General features: G+C 42.1%; 1 protein-coding gene across 4 annotated transcripts in view; it reads left to right on the top strand.

Annotated features, from left to right (window-relative positions):
• Window positions 1-24,045, top strand: part of PLPPR5 (phospholipid phosphatase related 5) — a 67,249-nt gene extending 43,204 nt beyond the window's left edge. For 2 of the 4 annotated variants that reach the window (XM_031053471.1, XM_031053470.2), the window contains 4 exons: window positions 630-880; window positions 11,111-11,287; window positions 12,936-13,055; window positions 21,906-24,045. In XM_031053471.1, the coding sequence (XP_030909331.1) occupies window positions 630-880; window positions 11,111-11,287; window positions 12,936-13,055; window positions 21,906-21,938 (581 nt within the window). In that variant the 3' untranslated portion in view covers window positions 21,939-24,045. Of the gene's footprint in view, window positions 1-629; window positions 881-11,110; window positions 11,288-12,935; window positions 13,056-18,753; window positions 18,882-21,905 lie in introns of all 4 variants that reach the window. The other 2 variants (XR_004081238.2, XM_034064370.1) reach the window with 2 other exon arrangements.
• The last annotated feature ends 1,032 nt before the right edge of the window (window positions 24,046-25,077 follow it).

Below are 25,077 nucleotides of genomic sequence, written 5' to 3'. Positions count from 1 at the left end.
ACCCTCTTTAGCATACGTAGCTTCTCCAATATATAGGTCTTTAGCTCACTGTTGATCTTGTGATTAATATGCTCTGCATAGAGAGGTACCCAGTAGCAGGTAAAATGAAGACAGCTCATGCATGGCAATATTAAATTATTTAGTACTTCAGCTTCTTTACAGCTGCAGGGGAAGAGAAAATGACGTCCAGTCTATGTTGTGACTTTTCAAGTTGCTTCTCCATCATGGCCTGGCTTCCTTGGTTCTCCAGCAGATTTATAGGGTGAAGAATTTGCCTCTGTCACTCCTGTTCAGTGAACATGGGTCAAAGTTAGATACCAGTATAGCTAGCTATCCTGAACAAGGGAGATTCTTGCCTATGGGGCCTGGGGAAGCAGGCTACTTGCACAAGAGCTGAGCATGCTCCTCTGAAGGGTGCAGAGACATCAGATGTGGAGGTACATGCAGTGTTGTTGCTGTGGTTGTGAAGGTACATCTCCAACATGAGCCTGGATCTTTAGGGTATAGTACATGTGAGGGTTTGTCATGTTCTTAAATTGAAGGAGCTGGTATTTACTATGATAAATCCTATAATGTGTTTCCCTGGAGTGAAATTGTCACTAAATGTAACTCTTTGTTTTCCTCCTTAGGAATTTATGCATTTGGACTGTTTGCTACAGACATCTTTGTAAATGCTGGACAAGTAGTAACAGGGAATCTTGCACCACATTTTCTTGCACTTTGTAAACCCAACTATACAGCACTTGGATGTAAACAGTATACACAGTTCATCAGTAGCGTCCATGCCTGTACTGGAAATCCAGACCTTATCATGAAAGCCAGAAAGACATTCCCATCCAAAGAAGCAGCACTAAGCGTATATGCAGCTATGTATCTGGCTGTAAGTATATTGTACTATTTAATATCGCTGTATTTGTTGGGAGCAAACAGATCACAGTGTGAAGGGAGGAGGGAGGAATGGGGAGAAGATGCAACAACTGTTGGCTGATTTTATGTGTGCAAACTTTCTATGAGTTACTGTGAGGCCTTGGAGAATTTGATTCGTTGGACTTCATTCTGAGCATCACATACGTAGTGGTTCTCTGAGCCTTGAAAGCTAAGGCAATGCTGAGAGATGGTTAATTGTCCAAAAGAGGTGAGAGATTTAGGATAACCAGGTTTGTTGGGTGATAAAGAATAAGGCTAAGGATTGCTTGTGGCTGGTAGTTGTTCCTCTCCATGTTTTAACCCAGTACAGATTAGTAGAATTGCACATTCTTTGGTGGGGTAAAGCAGAAGAGTGGGTGTATGTAAGTGTCTGATCTCTGCAGGTTTCCCCAGATCTCTGTATTTCTCTGCATGCCAGAATTGGTATTTACAGGTACCTCAGTGCTCATGCAAAGTCCGTTTGGCTCTTATTCTGCAATGAGATGGGCTACAAGACTATACAGCTTTTCTTCCTTCTCTCGGATACAGGGAGTGATGAGCAGGGATGGGATGAAAGCTGTTTACCAGCTGGTATTAGAGGTGGTTTAGGGGCTACTGAGAAGTGTGGGGAGGCAGAGTGACTAATGAATCCCACAGAAGTAACTCTGTGCCTGGCTCAGTTGGCAGTACATGTCATTCTAGTCTTAGGCAGAAGCACGACTTCTTCTTAAGTAAACAGCACATGCCTGTGGAAGTCTATTCCCTGACCTGTGCTTCTCATCGTAGCCCTTTGGATGGGCTGAGGGCTGCCCTAATGGTGTCATTGGGAAATGAGACAGTGCGTACCTCTGTGGCCAGGCTTAACCTCTCACTCAGTTCTTAGAATCCCAGACTGGTTTGGATTGGAGGGACCTTAAAGCTCATCCAGTTCCAACCCCTGCCACGGGCAGGGACACCTCACACTAGAGCAGGTTGCTCCAAGCCCCTGTGTCCAACCTGGCCTTGAACACTACCAGGGATGGGGCAGCCACAGCTTCTCTGGGCACCCTGTGCCAGCGCCTCAGGACCCTCACAGGGAAGAGCTTCTGCCTTAGATCTAACCTGAACTTGCCCTGTTTCAGTGTGAATCCATCACCCCTTGTCCTGTCGCTGCAGTCCCTAATGAATAGTCCCTCCCCAGCATCCTTATAGGCCCCCTTCAGACACTGGAAGCTGCTCTGAGATCTCCACGCAGCTTCTCTTCTCCAGGCTGAACAGCCGCAGTGTTCTCAGCCTGTCTCCATACAGGAGCTGCTCCAGCCCCTGCTCATCCTCGTGGCCTCCTCTGGCCTTGCTCCAACAGTTCCATGTCCTTATGTTAAGGACACCAGAACTGCACACACCCCCAAGTCCTCTGCAGGGCTGCTCTGAATCTCTTCTCTGCCCAACCTGTAGCTGTGCGCGGGATTGCCCCAACCCAGGTGTAGGACCTTGCACTTGGCTTTGTTGAACTTCATGAGGTTGGCATTGGCCACCTCACAAACATGTTCAGGTCCCTCTGGATCCCATCTCTTCCCTCCAGCGTGTTGACTGCACCGCACAGCTCGGTGCCATCACAGACATCTTAATCCCACTGTCCATTTGTCTGACCAAGATGTTGACCAGGATTGTACAGTTATTGCATGATGAGCAGAAAGGTCACCAAAAACAGCATTCCATTTTATTACAACACCGAAGCCGAGCTACCAGAACAACACTGGTGCCATCTCCAACCAGCTGGTTTTAATGTAAACCAGAACATAAACTCAGTATGTTATTCTGCATTACTGCAGTAGTCGTTGCCTTTAAATAGATATAATCTCTGGGCAGGACAGGAAGGCTAATTGCTCTTCAAATTAGGTTGAAGAATTTAAATGTTACCTCATGCTCCTGTTTAGTCATCTTCCATATAACTTTGTACCAGCTTTGGCCAGATGCTAAAAGGAGCAAAACTTGGAAGTAATTAGTTTGGAAATACTGCCTTTTTATTAACCCAACTTGTATGAATTCTTTAGCCTGGCAGACAAGTCAGGATTTTATCTGGGGAACCATAACCACAAGCAAGTTGCAAGTTTCTAAAGTGTGTATTTCTACCTCTGATTGTTCCAAATACAGTTCTCTGGTTTTGAGATATCCAAGTGTGGAGAAGCAATGGAGAGTAATAGGAGGAAATACAAAGCAGGAGATAGAGATGCCAAGGTTTTGTAAGAAATCACAAGAAGAACTTTTTATTGCTTGCACTGTTGGCAGAGTGGGAAGAGACAGACTGGTTCCTCATTAGGTTTGAAAAGTTGGACGGGGCTTGGAGCAACCTGCTTTAGTGGAAGGTGTCCCTGCCCATGGCAGGGGTTGGAACTGGATGAGCTTTAAGGTCTTTTCCAACCCAAGCCATTCTGTGATTCTATATATGGATGTGTGCATATATATATGCATATATATATATACACATGTGTGTTGCTTTTGAGCATGTATTTAATGAGCTGACTTAATTCGTGATCGATCTGGAAACTGATCCTTGGCAACATGGCAAAGATCCCAACCCCATCCACAGACTGCCAACTCCTTGAAGTTCTGAATATGACTCTAGAACTACTTGCTTCCTGGTGAGCAATGTCTGTTTAAGAGATGTGGATCTTGAGTTAGTACAGGCAAGTGCTATCTGCAAATAAGAGATGAGCAATAAACTTCTAACTTGAGGCAAGTGTAAGACTCCTCATAGTATTGTCTTTATTTGGGGAGATATCTAAGGCTTTGCTTCACTGAAATATACCTCTAAATTTGGCACAAGCTATTTTAGACAATATCCAGCATTCTTCATTTTAATTGCTCCTATTTTTCTCATCCATCTGTAAAGTTGGATTTCCACTGTTGCCATGAATCATAGTAACCAAAGGAAACCAACTGTTCAGCTACTGCAAAGCAGAAAGGAAAAAGGTATTAATGCATTTTAAAAATAAGAAATAGGCATTAGTAAAGACTAATATCTGTCAATGGTAATCAATGCCTATAGTATCAATGGCTTTTGACATGAATGAGAGTATGCAAACCTTATGCCCTCTCTAGTCATTGTGGTTAGCAGCATCAACCATTAGAACTGTTGTGGTCTGTTTCATGACTTTATAGATATACAACACTATCATCATTTAATTAAAGGACTGGAAACTGCTCTCAGGACTTCTGAATTCTTACATGTTGCTTAATAAAGTGAATTGCTATCATGTATTAACTGGGTTGTAGCCTGCAAAAGTAGGTTCTAGATGCAATATTGGCAGTCCTTAAGTTTTTTAATCCTGTTGTGTGGTTGCAGCTGAAAATCAGGGAATGAAGTTCTGTGTTCCAATATTTGGGGTCATATCCCTACACTGTCATTTTATCAGGATAGCTGGCCCTGAATAACAGCTTCCTCATCACTGTTCTCTCGAGTAGAAGGTTTAAAGAGTACCCAGGTCATTGCGTGAGCCGTGGTGCAACAGTTACTGAGAACATGGTCACATATTAGCTGGGATTTCATGAGCATAGAATCTCTGATACAAAATGCATGTTCTTTTTGGTTAGCAGAAATGTTTGGAAGAGAGAGAGGGATTGTTCCCGAATCCTCTCTGGGCGTTTCAGCCAGCTGTGCACAAAACACCAGCTTAGAGCTGTAAACAGGCAACAAGCTGATCCTTGCTGGGAGTGAACAATGTCAGATTTGTGTGCTTTCCCTCATCAACCCATTTAGAAGCAAAGCCTATACTTTTATCTACTAATTCCCCTATCTCGTTCCATCTAAGTGCAGCCAGGTCCTTATCTCCTGGCATTTGTGCACGTTGTCTTGTTAACAATAAGCTCCTTTTTTTTTCAATCTAAGTTCTTGAGTCTTTCTCTTTTTCCCCCTCCCTCCTTTCAAGAGTGGGTGGCTGCTATGGTAACTCTGAATTCCTCTCTTGCTCAAAGTACAGCCTTTTGCCAACAATTGTATTGCTAATATTTAGATCTCTCTTTTCTTGCCTCCTTTACTTTCCCTCAGTACCTATCAAAAAGGACTTAGCAATGGAAATGCTGAATGGCAGCACTATTGTGAAGTGTCTTCTCTACCCTGCTCCAAACACAGAAACTTTTAAGGATGTATTTCCTGTCTTCTTCAGGCTTTCAGGATTATTTTTCACAGGGTACCACAGTCTTCAAAACGAAATGTTGTAAATCTATCCCAAAATGTCCAACCAGGCTGGCTGCTACTTGGATTTCTCCTTAGGTAGCTGCCCAACTCATCTTAGGTCTTCTGTCTGCTTTGTTTTACTTGAGTTGGGTTAATAACCTGAGTACATCTGCTTTTGTTTCCTATCAGCATTGCGGTTCAACCTTTCTCAGCTGGAGCAACATCTGCTAACGTAGGTATTAAGGCAAATACTGCAAGTTTATGACAATATAATTGGATGAGCCACACTTTGATAGATGTAAGCGGACACAGCCTGGACAATTAGAAGTCTGTTCTGAAGCAGCCAAGTTTTTTCCACAAGTGAGACATAGAAATGAGAAGTCATGAGTATTTTTTTAGTAGGGTTTCTAAAGTGATATATGACGATTTAGTCAGTCTATTCCCATGGACTGAAATACAAGACTTGTGACTAACAGCAGCCCTTTGGTGCTGCAGACCTAGGGGATTTTTACTTGGGGTTTCAGACAAGTCTTAATTCATTGTATAAAATCTTGCTCTTTTGTTGTTTTATACTTATTGCAATGGACAAGAGCAGTTGGCAGCCAACCTCTGTAGGCTGATGTTTGAACTCAGTGCTACTGCCTACATTTCATTGGATTTGTAATGACAGAGGGTAGGTTTAATGTCTTCATAATTGACATAGCCCTTAGCTCTGTAGCCTGCTCATGTGGCTTTGTAAATGTGAACCCTTTTTTCAGTTGCAGCCTCAGGCAAGGCTAGCAGGTAAAGCTGACATTTTCCTCACTGCAGAGCTCTTGCTGGGGCTATGATCATCTTTCCTGCAAGGTTCTAGCTCCTGGCATTCTGCTGTATCATCTTTGCTATTTACTGTGTTTATAGGTCACTGGGAAAAGACAGCAAGGCAGTGTGGGCCACAGTTCTAGCAGCGTGGTGACATTCTGCTCCCTGTCACTCCTTCATCCAGCCTTGTCTCACCTCTCCTTCATCTTGAAGCACCTGTTTGGGCAGCTGGTGGAGAGGCATGACAAACCTTTCTTTGATAAGCTTTAGGGAGTGTTCAGGAGGAAAAGGAGTAGCAGAATCACCTTATTGTAGAGTCAGCTTTGTTGTCCATTTTCCTGTCAGGAAATTAAAGAATTAACAAATTCTCTTGGCTGCTTTTCAGAGGCAGTGTTAGGAACAAGGAATTTCTTTGCAGTGTCTGCCACAGCAAATGAAAGTGTCCCTTGACATTGCTTGTACAGCATATATCATGGGCTTCATATATTGGATATATTAGTTACTTGCCAGCTGGATAGAAAACTAACATTACAATGTGATCTGGGGATTTATCTAAAAATATTGGGGTATTCCCTGTCAGTCAATTCTTCATTCCAATTCAGTTGCTCAAGATAATAACCTCTGAAGACTCAATTAGCTTTAATTAATATTTGGATGTATCTTACAGTCCTGGTGTACATTGAAGGATGCTTCTTTCCTTCTCCAGTTGTTTAGAATTACAGCTGTGGGGAGCTCCTAGTGGGAAACTTTATAGTAAGGTCCAGAATTTCTAAAGCTTTCTTTTCCCTTTGCCAACCCTGACTTTGAAAGCACATCATAAACAAAACACAGCAGTTCTTATATTTGTAGCACTGCCTGGGATAGGTGCCTGGACCATGATCCCTTCCTCTTCCTGCTTGTGGCTTCATGAGTCACTGTTCTCTGCCCACTAATGGACTGGTCTGTCTCTTTGACAGTCCCCCAGACCATCTGCTTCAGGAAGGACTGAAATAGCAAGCACAGAGGGGATCTTCCTACCTGCATCTCTGGGCCCCAGGCTGATGGAATCAGCTAGGAAAACTAACCTCCCTCCTGGCTGGTGCAGCCAGCTTGACAACTATCACTGCTCTAACTAGAACAGGGCTCTGGGACCTGTTACCTGTGTGCTTGTGGGCACAGCCATTTGCGTTGGTGAGCATACTTGACATACACGTCCTGTTCTCCTCTTAACAGGTTTCGGAATGATTTTGGTTGCACTAGGTTTAGGACATACTTCATGTGAGTCAGACTTGCAACGTCACACTTTGGGAAGCTTTCCCACTACAAGCTAAATTCCAACACTATGATTATTCCTTAAATTGTGACCTGAGACAGTCACGTCAGCAATCTCAAGTTAAAGGTAGCTTCATCTTTGGGGTGCTGGTGGTGATTCTGACTCTTTCAAATACCTGTTTTCAAACCCACTTCAAGTAAAGTTCTTCTTTCAATTTATGAGGTTCTCTGAAGATTTCATTTCCATCACCTTGAGGACTGAAGGACAAATGTTTGTGTTCTCCTTAAAGGCCAGTAAATATTGGTCTATAGATGATCTTAAGGTCTTTCCAACCCTAACCATTCTGACTCTGTACCCTATAGAATGATCAGATAACATGCACCTCCTTACATGGCTCTCTGCCACTATCTACTTGCTGGTATCACCTTTTATATCTATTCATACTAAAATCTTATTTCAGGAAGAAGGAAAAGCAATAGCAGAAATTCTTCAGGAGAAGCTTTACCACTGACGTCACAGGACAATGTGCAGACTGCAAAATCAATTGCAACTACTGTATCGATCTTTGACTTTACATACAAAATCTCTGCTGCTGGTCTTGCATTGGCTAATTTCAACAATTTCTTTGATTAGATTCTTTCTCTCCCAGTTTCTGTCCTTATAAGGAACTGAGATGGATTTGTAAAGATGGACTCATAATGACGGACTTGTAACGATGGACTTACAATTCCTTCTCACTCATGTTTTAAATCACTGAGCTATTTTCTTTTGTTGATACTGCATTTAATATTTATGAAAATTAAGAGAGGAAATATACTGTCATCTTTCAGGATGTTTCTTTGCTGTCAGTTCCTGATTGTGCTGGTTTATAGCTTTCCTTCCAGCATCAAGAAGAAAACAGCTGCTTACCTATATTTTATTCTTAGTGCAAATCAGATCCTTGAATGAATTGACAGTGTTAATGTATTGCATTAGAGCTGCAAGAGGTGAAGTTTAAGAATGGACATCTATGAATCATGCCTTGGAAGAGTCTGCATTTGCTGTATAGAGTTTTGTAAATGTACAGAATTTTCACTTTCAGGAAAAGTTTATCCTGTTTCTATTGATTCTTTAATAATATTTTAATTTAATACTATTACTACCATCAGTGCTGTCTGTTCTTTGAAGAAAAGGACTGAAACAGGGGAAGTTCAGGTTAGATCTAAGGCAGAAGCTCTTCCCTGTGAGGGTGCTGAGGAGCTGGCACAGGGTGCCCAGAGAAGCTGTGGCTGCCCCATCCCTGGCAGTGTTCAAGGCCAGGCTGGACACAGGGGCTTGGAGCAAGCTGCTCTAGTGTGAGGTGTCCCTGCTCGTAGAAGGGGTTGGAACTGGATGAGCTGTAAGTCCTTTCCAACCCAAACCAGTCAGGGATTCTATAAAAGAAATGTTACCTGTGCTGACAGAACTCCCAGGTTATTTTCAGTAGTGGGCTGGGCATGACAGTCTTGGCTGCACATATAGGAAGGGACTCAGCAAATGTATGTCTTTACTACTCATATGAGGCACAGCCTAAGTCTGCTGTTGTTTCTGCTCACTCAGTGCTTTGAGTAGGCATTTGAGAGACATGCTTGACAGTAAAAAGATTGTGAGGATTTTCTGCAAAGCGCTTTCCAGGTTAGCTTTGAATGAGGACTGCTGCCGTTTGGCTGGATTACTGCAGAATCAGTGCTTTACACACATCTGGTTTGACTTCGTAAGAACTGAGATCATTTTCTTGGTTGATGAGCAGGTGTTAGAGATAACTGAAATGCAACACTGTATCATCACTTAAACAGTTGTCAGCTTCACCCAAACTGGATTTGAAATTGGGTGGTCTTGCTGCATATTCAGGATATTAGACTATTTTCCCTAGCACCAGATGTTCTAGGAGGTCGTGTGAATGTGAATAATGGTGGTAGTATCCAGGGATACAAGGAGACTAAATGGAGGGTTGCTGAGTAACTTGGTGTTCACTGCTGTCTGTGCCATGTACAAAACCAGTTGCAGTTCTCTTACCAGTGTTCCACATGATAAGAGTAACTTACTGAAGAGAGCCTGAGAAAAGAGGAGGAGCTGAGACAAAAGGTTAGTCAGTGAATGGAGAAACACTGTTTCTGAAATGCTCTAGGAAGAACAGGGGAGTTGTGGCTTGGACTCACACCCCAAAACTCACCCCCAGCCCCAGCTTTCCTCTGTCTGCATTAGTTGAAAGCTTGCTGCTATCTTGCTGACCAGCACGTAAGGTGCATTGAAGATGTTTGTGTTGCAGCTGTGGGTGATTATAAGCTAAGTGATTTTAAGCTTAAGCATTGATTTGTCCTCTTCTGAACAAAAATTGCTGCCAGATATTGCTCCCTTTAGACAGCCTCCTACCTCCTTCACTTAGTTTATAACTGTAACCATGCTTCCCAAACTTCTTCTTAGCTGGATTATTGCAGCACCTCATAACTGATTACCCAGGAAATGCAGCTGGGTTTCAGACAGTACAGAAAAAGAAAGCATTGCCCATTTGTTGGCCCAAAAGGTACTGGTTCTTCTTTGCAGATTCATCTGTATCTGTTTCCCTTTGCAGTTCAGAGGCACAGAATTCCACATTTGGGAGTATCCAGTGAAACTCCAGAGAAAATATTTACATTCTTTGATACAAAAACTTCAACTCTGTGAAGGTCTTAGGGATTTCAGAGGTCTAATTGCAGAAACATCCTTTTTTCCCTCAAAATCTTGTTAGTTGAAATATAATTCATGAAAGGCAACAACTCTCAAGCAGTCCTAATGCCAAGATTGAAGAAAATGGAAATTAAAGATTTGGTTTTCATGCATGTTCAACCTGGAGAAGAGAAGCTGTGTGGAGACCTCAGAGAAGCTTCCAGTGTCTGACGGGGGCTACAAGGATGCTGGAGAGGGACTCTTCATCAGGGACTGTAGTGATAGGACAAGGGGTGATGGGTTCACACTGAAACAGGGGAAGTTCAGGTTAGATCTAAGGCAGAAGCTCTTCCCTGTGAGGGTGCTGAGGAGCTGGCACAGGGTGCCCAGAGAAGCTGTGGCTGCCCCATCCCTGGCAGTGTTCAAGGCCAGGCTGGACACAGGGGCTTGGAGCAACCTGCTCTAGTGTGAGGTGTCCCTGCCCGTGGCAGGGGTTGGAACTGGATGAGCTTTAAGGTCCCCTCCAATCCAAACCAGTCTGGGATTCTGTGATTTTTTCCATTGGCCCATCAGAGCTTGGAAAGTGCTGGCTAGTAGTCACTAATGCACCCTTAGGGCAGAAGAGCCCTTCTGTCATCAGGCAGTGCTTTTAATTCAGTAGTATTGCACAGGGAGAGTTAGAGTGCAGGCAGGGCACATTGATTTCTCAGTTTGATGCATAAAAGTTTCTGCCTTTAGATTGGGTTGTGTGCCGGGAGGGACTGGTACTAAACATCCCCAGTCACCATCTGTGAAGCACAGGGCTCTCTATTGGTTCAGCGCTGGTTGGAGCTTTTATATGTTATTTCTAAAAGCAGATGCTGGCATTTAGCTTCATTTTCACTGCTCTTTGACAAATCTCTAGTTAATCACTTGGAGAAGTTGTTTATGAGGAAGAAAGGCATTTTGTAATGATAACAAGGCCTTGATGTAGCCACTTTCAGGGTAAAGATGGTTTGCTATTATTGTCAACACTGTGCCATGAAAAATCAGTCTCTTTACCTCTCTTCATAAATAAATACAAAGATTGGGAGTAATAGCTTAGGACTGGTTCATTTGCCTGTTCTTTTGGGGCTTTTTAGGTTCACATGAAATGTAATTTTGCTGTACAAGCTAATTGTTCTATATCCCTCGGGAAAGGGTGTGATGATGTTAACACTTGATTTCTTGTTTCTTTACCAAAAGAAAAGATAAATGCAAATAGCATATTCAAACGAAATATAGAGCTTTTATTCACCACTCAGTGGGAGCTATCGATCAGGCCTTGTAATGTCTTCCTTTCTAATTTTCAGATGTATATCACCAACACAGTAAAAGCCAGAGGAACAAGGCTTGCAAAACCTGTTCTGTGTTTGGGCTTGATGTGCATGGCTTTCCTTACTGGAATCAACAGAGTAGCAGAGTATCGAAATCACTGGTCAGATGTAATAGCAGGATTTGTTATCGGAATATCTATAGCAGTATTTTTGGTAAGTGTGTATCTGTGTCACTTCTGTGTGAAAACAAGTAGAGCGTAGCTTTGTATTTCTTAAAACTGGGGGCCTTGGCAGAAGAGGGTTTTTTTGTTCTCGTTTTTAATGTCTTATCAGTTTCCTCAGTTATATTTCCACCAACTCAGGAATGTGAAGAAAGGACTGATCCAATGATCTTTTTGTTCACTTCCTTACCAACCAGATTGTAGCATTTCCATCAAGCTCTACTTTAAGAAACTGTAGATCCTCCAGAAGAGCTAGTTATGATTTCATGTATGAAGTATGAATTTCAGTTCAGGAATACCTACACTCATCAGGGAATAAGTAGTCAGTGAAGGTCTCTACACTGGATATAAGATAGGCAATTCTAGCAATAAGATAAACATTTCTTTTCTGACTTTAAAGTAATAATGTTGAATTTCTTTCATACTAATTCAGGTTTACATTGACCTTTTATGTTACAAAATTGTATCAGAAAATCCCTTGTTTAGCCTTTTCCTGTTCTGGAACCGTGTTTCAAAAGTAGATTGTTAGTCACAGTTCCCAGTGACTAGGATCTGTGTCAGAAAGCTGCTGCTAATCTATAAATTATCTTCCCCGATAACTTCACTGCAAGGCTGTTGCACAGAATAGTCACTGCTGTTCCCTGCCTGCAGGTTTGTCTGCCTGGCAGCTTGGAATAGTCATAAATACACCTTTGATTTTTCCCCATGAAAACACCTTTGAGCTTGACTCTGGGATCTCAAGGTCTTGATCTTAAGATCTTGGATCTGAAGACTTGGCTTGGCTGGGAACTCTCACCAGGATGGCTGAGGTGGGTGTTAGCTTAGCTCCTCTAAGAAATGTGAGGGCAGCTTTAGGTATCTTTTAAAGTAGATCTGCTCTCACTTCCAGACGTTCGCTTCCATAGAAGGTATCCAGGAGTTCTATTTGGTTGTTCATTTTGAAGTTTTTTTCATTCTATTTGTACCCCTAAAGTCAGAAAAGAACCTAGAATCTGTCCCAGAGTATTTTCTCACAGTCTCTGATGTATATTGCATCAGTCCCTTAGTAGCATCCAATTTAGTTGAGTTTTGAGGAAAACCAAATGTGCAAACACTGCTGCTTAGATGAGTGTCTGAATTAATATAAACACTAACAAACTGGTCTAGATCACATTCTAATATCCCTGAGTGAGAGGCACCGCTGCCCTAAGAGCGTTTTCAGCTTAGCTGAAACTTGGAGATGGTCTTTGTCTTCTTATTCTCCTTTTCTCACTCTCCATTTGAGAAGGTCTTTGCTGGACAAAACTTAGATGGTACTTGGTCCTTCATAGGAATTTAAGTTCATATTCTGCTACACATGCTCTGGACATCTCTTCATGATGTTGCTCATAATTGCTATTATTCAGCTTTGGTAATGGATTTGATTTTTAGATAAGATATTTTTTTCGTTCTTGGATGATGCACATAATACTGAATTGGTTGAAAATCTTTTGTCTTGAAATGTTAATTCAGGATTTTCTGTAAATCATGAACTTCCTATTTCTGTGTTTCTACTGTGACGAAAGCTGGTGTCAGTTCTGCCTAGTTACGGATGTCAGGATCAAAGCTCCAAGAAATGAGTTGTTCCTTAGCTATTCTATTTATGTTCTAATCCTTTCTAGGTTGTTTGTGTGGTAAATAACTTCAGAGGACGTCAGCCAGAGCATGAACATTCTCATATGGATAATCTGGCCCAGATGCCCATGATCAGCATACCCCGAGTAGAAAGCCCTTTAGAAAAGGTAATGTCTGACTTACTTAAAAACAATGATATAAAATGTAGCTTTCCTGGAAGGATGGCCCCAGACTATCTTGACAAGAGAGTTAATCAGAGTTCAACTAAGGAGCCATGGCCATGAGGAACAAAGAAGGGAGAAATTAACTCAGAGACACTCCTTGGGGGCTTTTCATGTCACCTCCAAGAGCAGTCACTACATACCAGGCTGGTTTGCTGCTGTAGCCACTGCTGAGTTGGTGGAGTCAGGCTTAATAGAATTGAGGCCCTGTTACCTTGTGTTCCTCAATTAAGTTTGATTAATGCTTTGGCCAAGAGTCCACAGAGCTTGAAATGCTTAGAAGGAAAATGAACCCCTGAGCCCAAGGGGTTGTGCTATTCAAGTATGAGTGGCATATATCCTGTTCCTTCGGGAAACGTCATCGGGGTCATGCAGGGGACCTATGGGGCTGTGAGGCTTTTCTCATGCTGGCTTCAGGGCAGGGCACCCACCTTGCAGTGTGGGGGATCTGACATCTGCTCTAGCAGGGCAATGTAGTGAATAATAACAGAGTGATAATAGGGAGTAACATGGGGCCTACAGTATCTGCACGGAAGCCATGGTCTCCAGCCAAGGCAAATGGGATTTTGGACTAGAACATGTTCATGGTAGCCTCCTGTGTACACCAAGACTTTTTGCATGAGTATTGTGATGTGTTAAAAATCTGGCTTCCTATAATGAAAGTGTATGTTTTTTGAAGATGTTAGTGACAGAACAAGGGGTGATGGGTTCAAACTGAAACAGGGGAAGTTCAGGTTAGATCTAAGGCAGAAGCTCTTCCCTGTGAGGGTGCTGAGGCGCTGGCACAGGGTGCCCAGAGAAGCTGTGGCTGCCCCATCTCTGGCAGTGTTCGAGGCCAGATTGGCCACAGGGGCTTGGAGCAAGCTGCTCTAGTGTGAGGTGTCCCTGCCCGTGACATGGGGTTGGAGCTGGGTGATCTTAAAATCTCTTCCAACCCAAACCAGAGCCTTGGGTGACCTGGTTTAGTGTGAGGTGTCCCTGCCCATGGCAGGGGGATTGGAACTGGTTGATCTTAAGGACCTGTCCAACCCCAACCTTACTACGATTCCATGATGTTTTACTATGCAAGTGCTAGGTAAAATTGTCTGAACAATTTCATGAACCGAGAAGCACTGAAATAGCATAACCAAATAAAACATTTTAGTCATTTTTACTAGAGGAGTGTTTGAGCTACTAAAACAAAGCTTGAAAGCAATTCTCCATTTTCTAATGACTGTATTTGTCATTATTTCTCAAAATCTCTTCTGTTACTCCGCTGTTTGAAGATAGTAAACAATTCTACACTGGGTTGGGCACGAAAAGTATGTTTTTTGTGGCATTCTTTTAAATCCAAATTACTCCTAATACTTTACTCATATTAAACATGTGTTTAATATGAATAAAAATGTTTAATATGAATATTTTTTTTAACCATTTCCATTCTGTCTTAGTCACTGGAAGTGGTGGAAGTTGTCCTTCAGGAAGCAGTGCTGCTAGCTCTGAGTTTCTTTTTCCTTTCCTTGAAGGGAAAGAAGATCTCTTTGCCAAATGATATAATGTGCTTTTTGAACCAGATGTGTCTAAGCTCCTTCTGTTGATACCTTGTCATAAGGAGGTCAGAGTCTCATTTGCTTGAACAAGCATTTAGAAGATGAATGTGTATCTTCCAAATCACCCATTCAGTAAGCTTTCTGTAACATGTCAAAACAAAACAAGCTGTCAGTTGGCTTAGGACATACCGCATTAAGAAGAGCATGTCTTATTTACATACTAGGCTCTCCTGCAATAGCAGCCATTTCTGAGGTTCAAAAACCAGCAGAGGCAATAGACGCACATTCTCTTGCTGTTTGTCTTTTGGGGGGGGGAGGTTGTGATACAGACCTCACATTAAGTTAGTATTTCTACCTAATTTGATGTGCTTTTGCTCATGATGAGCAAGATCTTTTCCTGAGCCTTTGCCTAGGCAAGTTTGAGGTGTTGTGAGGAAAGCTATGGGGTAGTGTGGGAACGTGGTGGCAGGAATTGTGCTTGCTCTGCTTGAGGATGATGTCTGTTCAGCCTGGAGAAGCTGTATGGAGACCCCAGAGCAGCTTCCAGTGTCTGAAAGGGGCTACAAGGATGCTGGGAAGGGACTCTTCATCAGGGACTGTAGCGATAGGACAAGAGGTGATGGGTTCACACTGAAACAGGGGAAGTTCAGGTTAGATCTAAGGCAGAAGCTCTTCCTGTGAGGGTGCTGAGGCGCTGGCACAGGGTGCCCAGAGAAACTGTGGCTGCCCCATCCCTGGCAGTGTTCAAGGCCAGGTTGGACACAGGAGCTCTAGTGTGAGGTGTCCATGCCTGTGGTAGGGGTTGGAACTGGATGAGCTTTAAGGTCCTTTCCAAGTCAAACTAGTCTGGGATTCTATGATTTGGGAACTGCCCAGGGACTCCATTATGTGAATGAGCTTCTTTCCTTCTAAACCCATATTTCTGTGGCAGCAGAGGGTAGGTGTTGGCTGCCATGGAACTTTTTTGTGTAGATTTAAAGTGGGGGCTGTCATCAGGGTGTTACACTTGGTGAGATCTCAGTGTAGGGGTTCATCTTTTTTCCATATTGCAAAGTCTCCTTTCCAGATAGAGAGGGTGAGATGAGAAGTTGATAACGTGGAGACTTTGCTGGTTGTAGGAAAATGCTTGCTGCTCTTTTCACTCTCAAAAATCAACACATAATTGATGAAAAGGTTACTTGATGGGAGTGATTCGGGTGTTGAGGCTTTGTGGAATGTTTCCTTTTCCCCCAGTGCTGCTTCTAAAGTTTTAGATAGAAGCCAGACCCTGTTAAATGAAAGGCACTAAGAATAACACTTATGTAGAACTGAAGTCTAAATGAAGCCACCTCCATTAACTACCATCACTACAAGAGTTATTAACTTAGTCTTTACTTTTTTAGCTTCCTTCTTTTTTTGCATCCTTTTTTCTCCTCTGGAGAGAGAAGGGTGCTAAATAATTTGTGTGCTACTTGCCTTTGCTGACTTTAGCCATGTGCAAGTTACTTTTCACTACATTTCAGTTAGGGCTGTTCCAGTTCCACATTCTGAATGCACATACATTTACATTTGGCTTACTGAAACTCTGTTTTTCCTTATTCTCAGCCTGCAAGTTCCTGTGCCAGTATCAAAGGCAGCTTTCTGTCAGAAATTAGCTACTAAGAATAGCACAGATCCTGACTGATGGAAGTTATCACGTGCAAAGCAGTGCTAGCATGAGATAATACATCTCTTAATGGTATTTAATAACCATATGGGCAACTGGGAGCAAGCAAGTCAAAGATGCTGCCTTAAAGAATAACTTTGTTAGATGTTCCTACCAGATGGGACCTCACTCATTGCAATTTCATTAGAAGTTTACCTGTAAATGAATATAAGCACATGCATGGTACATCACACAGACCTGGAAGCAGCTTATTGTTGTGTTTCCAGATCTGATACTTGCTATTCCAGTGCTTTTTCCTGCTGGATAATGAATGCTCTTGGCATGTTTGTCATGCTGACCATGCCACCACTGTCTGAGTTCTGGTGGAGGTCAAGAGCTACATTTGAAGTGCACTGAAATAGGAATAAGTGTACTTGTAATATTCTGAATTGAGCTGCTGCTGGTTGATGACATGGGTAGATCACTGTTTGCATGACACTTGTCTTTAATTGTGGTGCATGCAGATGATGAAGATGTTCTGCATGGGTACTCGTTGCGTTATGTCTCCTTGAAGAACCCTTGCCAGAGCTGGCTCAGCAAGGCAGACATATTCAGAATTAATGAAAAGAATGAAAGCCAAGCAGCCTCATCACTCATCCATCTGCTCCTTTTTCTCCTCTGTCTCTGACCTTCTTAATCTCCTACAAGTCAACTTGTGTTTCAGTTAGCTGGTGCTGTCCTACGGAATGGATGCGTTCTTGCTACATCAGTCAAGGTTAGGGACTCCTATTCTTTTGCAAGAGTTACTGGGAAATAAGGATATTCTGGGTGGTTCCTGGAAGAGCTGAAAGTTTAGCTTCATCCACTGCAGTCGTAACCTATTTTGTCTGGGTTTTGTTCCAGGGCAGACTGACATTAGTTCATACTGAAGTCACTTGAAATTGGCCAGGGGTTACAGAGGGCTCATGCACATCTTGTCATAGCTGCTGAGTCTCTTAGCCTTTGAGGTTTTTTGTTTTTAAATACTCTACCTTTATAAAAATCAAATACAAAGGGAACATGGAGCTGTTTAGGACTGGTTGAGGCAGTAAGTAGAATACTGGGATGAGAGGTTGGGTTAGGAAGTGTTGGGTCAGGAGGGGCACTGTGGTTCTTCTCCTGTAGGGTGATGGCACATTACTGTGTCTGATCATCAGTGCTTTCTGTAGCTGCTCAGTATTACTTACTTGCACAGTGGGTTCTTTGCAGTGTTCTGTTTGACAGCTAAGCTGCATTTATCCCCAAAATCTCTGCTTGATATTCCTTCTAAGTGCTACTTCTGTCAGCAATGCCCAAACCACATTCCCAAACACAGTCACTGTTCCTTGTTACAATGAGTTAGGTGTCTTACACTGCACCTATAGCACTGACTCTAGCATCACTGAACTAGAAGCAGAAGACAGTTTAGGTGCTTTCTCTGTGTCTTCTTTAATGTCTCTCTCAACCATTTCCAACTTGTATTAATGGTGGTAATCATTTGGAATTCCTCACATGACATTCTTATTGCCTATCATAGCAATTGCAAGTGACTCGCAGGGTTGGCTTGTTGCGTTTGACACTATAATTCTTGTTTTATTGTGCATGTGCCAAAGGCAGTGGTGGTGATAAAACATTTGAACAATAGGAAGTATCGATATTGCAATGGATTCTGGTAATATTTTATGACTGGTGAAGGTTTACCCTTCTATTTTTAAGGTACAATGTTTTTTTCTATTCACTCCATCTCGATTATGCATGAGACACAGAACAATTTCATCACAGTGTCAGAAAAGGGTATTTTTAACTTAATCTCATTGTTACCTGCTTTTTCCTTGGTCTTAACCAGTTTGGTACTACGTCTTTCACTGGTATGCGCACGTGTATACACACAGTGGGACCTCTTTAGTCTGGTCTGGTCCCTGGGGCTCTCACTGAGCTCACAGCCTAAAAGCAAAACACAAAGATGTTTTAGCTCTTCTTACTGTGGGCAAATGGGTGAGAGGGGTTGTGTCTGTTTCTGTTGCTTCAAAATAGATGAGAAGCATCTAAATACTGTTGTGTGTATATAGGTATCCGTGCAGTGGTATAGTACATGTATGTGTATCCTCAGAACTGCTTGACTAGCATCTGTGTGCTTACATTAGTTTATAAGGAGGCTTTCTGTTGTCATAATGCTTCTCTCTTGAGACTAAGTCTGTTAAAGGAGATACAATACAGCATTGTTTCACATACAGAAACACATACCCAAGAGAGGCAGCTCAGAAAAGACCATAAGCAATTTTGTTTTGATGTCAGGCATTTGAAATTGCATTCATGTCCTACCCTTCTGCTTAAATCTGCTTCTGTGGGATTGTACAAGAATTACTTCTGTTTGAATGCAAACCTCGCTCACCACATCTGATGTTCAAATGAAATAAAACACGAAAATGGAACAATATATTCAGTGTGACATCCTCAAATGTACGTGTTGTAGGTGTTACAGAATCAAGCCATTAGTAACAATCAAGAAGATCCTTTGCAACAAAATCCCCTCAAAGCACGCATCCTTAGGTTCTTCTCCTGGATATCAGGAATGGACCGTTTTGAACATCTTCATATAAGGCAATAAACATATGTGTGTGTGTGTGGAATTGAAGCAGAGGCAGATGCAGTGTGGGGCAGCATTCAGTGCAGGTCTGCCACCTTTTAAATGGGGAATTTCATTTGAACTCATTCTCTTTCCTAAAAACGTGATATGTCCACTAAAAGCATCAAATATACTTTGCTGACACAGATAATTGTATAACATGATTATTGTCCTATGATAAATTAGCATTTAAGATCTTACCAGAAGATATACAGGTCTGGATCATTACCCCCCAGAAGCCTGCACTGAAGGCTTTAGCCTTTAGCTTTCCTTTTTAATGGTGGTGATGTGAGAGCATGGCTTTGAAGCATGTTTTGTTCACACAGTGCTGACTCCAAGCTGATCCTGTCCATTTGCTATATTATTTCTTATTCATTATAAAAGCTGGCATGCCTGGAAACTGCTGCCATTGAGCAGATCCTCAGCACATCCCAATTCTTTTGAATACTATAGGGAAAATCATTTTTGATGGAATTGGAGCAGCTGAGGTCTTATGGATGGGGTTTGTTGCTTGTCCCCTGCATCTGTGTAAATCTGCTGATGCTGGTTCATCTCTCACACTGAACTTTGCCACAGTAAATCTAAGCAGAAACAAAAGAGCATAGTAAGAGAGGTGAAATGCAGTTGTTACTCAAGGGGGATGCTGTTAGTTTGGGGTTTTGCCTGTGAAGAGTCTTAGCAAAGCTTAGTTGTAGTTTTGCTGGAGATAACATCTGCAAAAAAGCACCATTTTCAGACAGTTGCATGACTCTGTAACAGTGATTCTTGCCATTAGCAACTGATTAATTCTGACCTACTTATGCATTGCCCTGCTGAGTCCATTGGAAATGAATTGACAAATGTTCACAAGGGTCCAAATTAATAGCTCCATGAGTGGCAGCTTAAGCAGTTTTTCCTGAGGGTTTATTGAGGTTTATTGTGGTGTTATAGCCCATGCTCTGCATGTCCTTCCAATGATGGTGTCCTGCCTATTTTGGAAGTATAGCTGGCAGGAGTATGAACCACATTCTCCTTTCCTAAGTAATAGTTATCTAGTCCTGCATTAATGCTACATGAAGGAGCATTTGGTTCACTGCATCACAGACAAATGTGTGTTGCTTAAAGAACATTCAGCAGGCCATGCAAGAATTGGTTTGAGTAAATAAGGATGACTTTTTATTCCTCCAGTTCTTCATTTGTAAACCATCTTACTTACCCAGCACAGTGAGTACTTTTAGACTGATGCTGGTTTAAGCTGCCAGGAGGATTTTCAGGTCTAAATAAGGAGAAAAAGAAAGTAAATACTGTGAAGAAAACATCCTAATAGCTTCAGAGGGACTCCGGAGTCATTGAGGTTGACCCAATGTGTCATCTTCCCTGTACTGAAAGCAGAAGATGGCCAGCCAGCTAAAATGCTTTGAAATGTGAATGCTCTGGTTTCTAATTAGGAAATCTAATTTTGCTTTTCTTCTGCAGAATCAAAACCTGGAAACAATGGCATTTGTCACCACTGCAACCATTTGAACCAAAAGTCTTTTTTTCTGATGCTTTTTGGCGAGTCTGCTAGCTGTGGTTTAAAGATTCATTTAGAATAGATCAATTCGCTCTTGGAGAAGAATGTACATAGATGTTTGCTATTTAGTGGTGTTCTCTTAGGAAAGGTGACAGAAAATACCCAGACAGGTTTAAGAGGAACTGAGAAACAGAAAAGTGTGTGGTGGTTGCTGCTTCTCCACAGCATTTTCTATGGGATGTGATAAGGGATTTTCTGAAGGACTTTGAACTGCTCTTAAGCAAAAAAGGGAGATCTTTCCCACTCCCACTGGGTTATCTACATCCCCCTTCCTCTTCACCTTACACTTCCTCTTTTCTGACTTTGGTCTGCTCCAGGAGGGGAGGTGATGACACAAATCAGTGCTTTGCATGGTGTTGTTTCCCTCTGTGTGTTTTTGTGCTGGGAAACAAACACATGGCTTAACATCAAGATTCCCTTGATTCATTCCATGTGCTGCATGTTTAATCAAAGATGGTGGCAGTCAAGGTCACTGTGTGCCGAACAGGAACATCCAGTTCCTATGGATCCTGCACATCACTGGACAGTTGAGTCTTCACCTACCAAATGTTTGCAGAGGCAATCGCTTAGGTTAGAGCATGGCAAACAGCACAGGATGCTGCAGCTTTGGTGTGTAGGTGCTCATAGTGTATTGCACATTCTTTGTGTTCATAAGAATTGTCCAGTTGAAGGCAAGAGGAGAGAATAACATTGCAAAGGAAGAGGACACTGTAGTGATTCTGCAATAGAAATTTTGAGTATGAGTCCTCAATGGCTGAGTGCAATAGGACAAGGGGTGATGGGTTCACACTGAAACAGGGGAAGTTCAGGTTAGATCTAAGGCAGAAGCTCTTCCCTGTGTGGGTGCTGAGGCGCTGGCACAGGGTGCCCAGAGAAGCTGTGGCTGCCCCATCCCTGGCAGTGCTCAAGGCCAGGTTGGACACAGGAGCTTGGAGCAAGCTGCTCTAGTGTGAGGTGTCCCTGCCCATGACATGGGGTTGGAGCTGGGTGATCTTAAGATCTCTTCCAACCCAAACCAGTCTGGGATGCCATGATTTTATTAATATTGGAATAGAATATTATAATCTGTCAGAAGCTGTCATTTTAATTTCTAGAGATTTTGCTATAAATGATGACTAAGGTAGCAGTACAAGTCCAGCCAACTCTGTTTTTCATATTGTCACTTAATTTAAAAAGAAAGCCATCTAAAGCTAAAATCCTGTAGAACCATTGCACCCAATGACTTTGTTGAGCACACTTCCCTAGCCAGCCTTTCAGCAGTTAACAAAAAGCTGCAGTGGGAGTGAGTGAGAGCATGCAGTGAGAACCAGTTTGATTTCCATCCTCCTGCAATAGTTTTGAAGCATAAAGCTGTCCCTAAAGAGGCAAAAGGACTGTCGCAATGGCAACTGCTGCCTGCCTGTGGGGTTTCTGGGGTTTATCTCTTTGTTTCTTCTTTAACCCATAGAACCACATCACGGCCTTTGCAGAAGTTACATGATGTTGACGCTGAGGTCTATTCCCTCCATTGGACTTCATCTCTTTTCACAGCCCACCCACGATAATTGCGGTGTTACCCAAAACCAGAAGTTTTTAGAAGTCCTGTCTCTGACTTGGTTTCTCCATCATTCACATGATACCGGCATCTCGAAGAGGTCTGAAATCTCAGAGTGTCACTCACTTCCTAGCAAAAAGATGAACTGTTTACTTTGGGATGGGACAACCTGAGCACTAATTCTCTTTTGGCTTCTCATTGTTTTTAATGTACCTATTCCAGCAGCACTTCATATTTTGGTTTGACTTTGGTTTTTCAACTCTACATTTTCAATTCAGCATGAACCTGTTTCCATTTGAGGTGATTTCAGTGTATAAACTAGACAGATACTACGTTCTGTATGAAAATGCTGTTTGCACATTGTATTCCGCTGTATTCCATGTAAGATATCATTCCAACAGTATGTTATATGTAAGACTGGTGCTTCTGCTTTTGAAGAGAAAAAGAAAAATTGCCAATTTTTACTGTAGTAAGTATTGTATCATAATTAAAAGTTTATTTATTTGGATATTTTCCTGACATAATTGTAGTTGAATTGTTGTTTTGTAGTTTTTGGATGTCTTGGGTGGTATGTATGTATCTAGGTTAAAAGAAATGAAAATAATATAGGAAGTTTGATCATTGATACCTATTTTATTACTAATGCTAGCCCATAAAAGGTTAAGGGCTCTATTCTTAGCTCGGCGAATCTGATGGGATAAATAATTTCAACAAATGATCAAGGAAGGCTGCATCTTCTTGTATCTGTTGTACACCCTGATACTGTGCTGGGATAATGGGTATTAAGATGAGTGTCACTGGCTTAGCGAGAAACATGCAGATGAGTTTCTGTTCTCCATTTTCCTGTTGGAGAAGTAATGGAAAAAACAAACTGGTTTTGTTCATTTCCTTCAGCCTCAGTGGCCAGGACAGGCAGATTTTCTCTCTATAAATCTTTCTATCTCTGTGTTTCAGGGCCAGATTCTTGCAAAACCATCCTGTCAGTCTGTGCAATTGGTTTTTCTTCCCATTCAGGCAATGCTGTTGGATCTCTGTTCTGGTTGTGAATAAGCAAATTGAGCCTTCTCTCCAAAAGACAGCCTTGCTTGACTATTCATAGTGAAGCTGTCCTAGAAAACTGGAGCACCGAATGGATCTGAACATTGTAGATGCTGAAGATGCTCTCAACATCTTCCAGGAATTTTTCCAACAGCTGGTACAGTGCTGGCACTTAGAGACACATTGAGAAACAGGAATGTTCAGTGCAGGCTCTTGAATATTCTAGGCCTTAAATTTTCCGTAAGGCAGTGTATTTCCTGGGCATTCCTTATTGTTAGAAGATGTTTGCAGCATGAGGCTGTAGAATCAGGTATAGATTTTTTTATGATGAACTTTAATGCATTCCCTCATAGTCATCCAGGTAAGACTTGCTTTTTGAATTCTTCTTTGAACCTTTTGCTTTCACTAAAATACAGCTACCTAAATAGTGTTTGGCAAAGAGAGCAAGGCCAAGTCGCCTTTGAGTGCAGTAGAGCGTATCTCACAAAGTCATTGCGCTGAGCTGAGAATTAGAGAAGAAAGAAACACATCAGTGGTGAGAAAAGTCCAAGAATAGAGCCCTTAGCTACAACAGTGTTACTTAGGTGATTGAGACCCTGCCTTTATTAGACTATCAACTGTGTTTACACAATTGTAGTAGGTCCAAAGTTTGTAGCACCATGTTAGGCACTTACCCTTCTCTTAGTCTAGCTATTTAGGGTCCAAGGTACTAATGATTTCTCCATGTGCAGGTTTAAATGAAATCTTCACTCATTTTTGCATGGTAGTAAACCTGCATTTTTTTAGATCTGATTTATAAGATTACCAAGAGATTCTTTTATGTTAAAAGAGATGACTCTTTTTTCAGTGTACTGTATATCATCAGCTTGTAACTGGTCTCTTTCTCAGGATCTTTCCCAGTCAAATATTTGGGTTCAATTTACCATATGATCTTTGTGAACCAGCAGTGATAAAACAAAACAAGAGACACTCTGCTGTATAATGTATTTTTAAATAAAATAATTTTTCATTCCTATTTAGTGGGTGGGGGTATTTTTTTAGATCTCTGCTCTAGAATCGTTTTGGTTGCATAGGAAATGGTTCTTGTCAACTGCTTCTGTTTTCACAATTAACCAGGAATCCCTACAGTTCACTCCCTTCCCTTAGAGGTGGTTCTGCTGCAACCAAAAAGCAGGAGAGGAAGAGCTGTATTGCAGAAACATCCGCAGACTGTTGGTGAAGGACTCTCCACACCATGGACCAGCCAAGCTCAGACCATACTTTGATGTTCAGAAGTGGCAAGAACTCACCTCTCCACTGCCCTGGCACTCGGGTCATCTCTCTTCCATTCTGGACCCAAAAAAGCTTTTGGTAGGAGCAGTTTGCCAAAGCAAAGGTAAGTTGGCATTTTCTGACTGCAATGGCTTTTTGGTGGTTGCATTTAAAAACCACATCAGTAAGGAGCCTAATGGCAAACAAGCATCATCCCTCCTTCAGGGAATATTCTGGTGCAGAGTGGTTCCTGATCAAAGCACTGCAGTGGAATCACGTCACTGGGTTTGGATGCAGCTGGTTTTGTGCTCCTTATGGACCTTTTCTGTGCATTCTTCAGTGAAACAGCTCCACTCTATAAATGAGATGGTTAAGAAGTACCTCTAATGCTATGTGCTGCTGTGTCCCTAAAAATGGAATTCATAAGGCATATGGGGACACCAGTTGGGCTTGTATCCCTACCATTTCACATTCCCTTATATGTATGCTGCTGTTTGTTCGTAATCAGAAATTGCATAAGACATACGGTGCTAGCATCTGGGCTCACATCTCTTCAGCTTTGAAAACGTTCATTTCAACAATATGTATTAAAAGAGGATAATGTGGGTATTTTTTAGCTGCAGTTTTCTTTGCTGCTGCCTTCTAATTCTGTTGCTGTCCAAGTTCACAGTGAGTGTGACAGTCCTTTTGCACATTCTGTTAGCAGGCAGCTTTTTATACTCTTCTGAATCTAATTTGGGTATTTCTGAGGCTTGCCACACAGGAAACGGTGCACTGCATTTTAGAAACAGATCAT

This window comes from Melopsittacus undulatus, chromosome 6, assembly GCF_012275295.1.
Source record: "Melopsittacus undulatus isolate bMelUnd1 chromosome 6, bMelUnd1.mat.Z, whole genome shotgun sequence".
Classification (NCBI taxonomy): Eukaryota; Metazoa; Chordata; class Aves; order Psittaciformes; family Psittaculidae; genus Melopsittacus; species Melopsittacus undulatus.
This window is presented reverse-complemented; position numbering and strand designations above follow the sequence as displayed.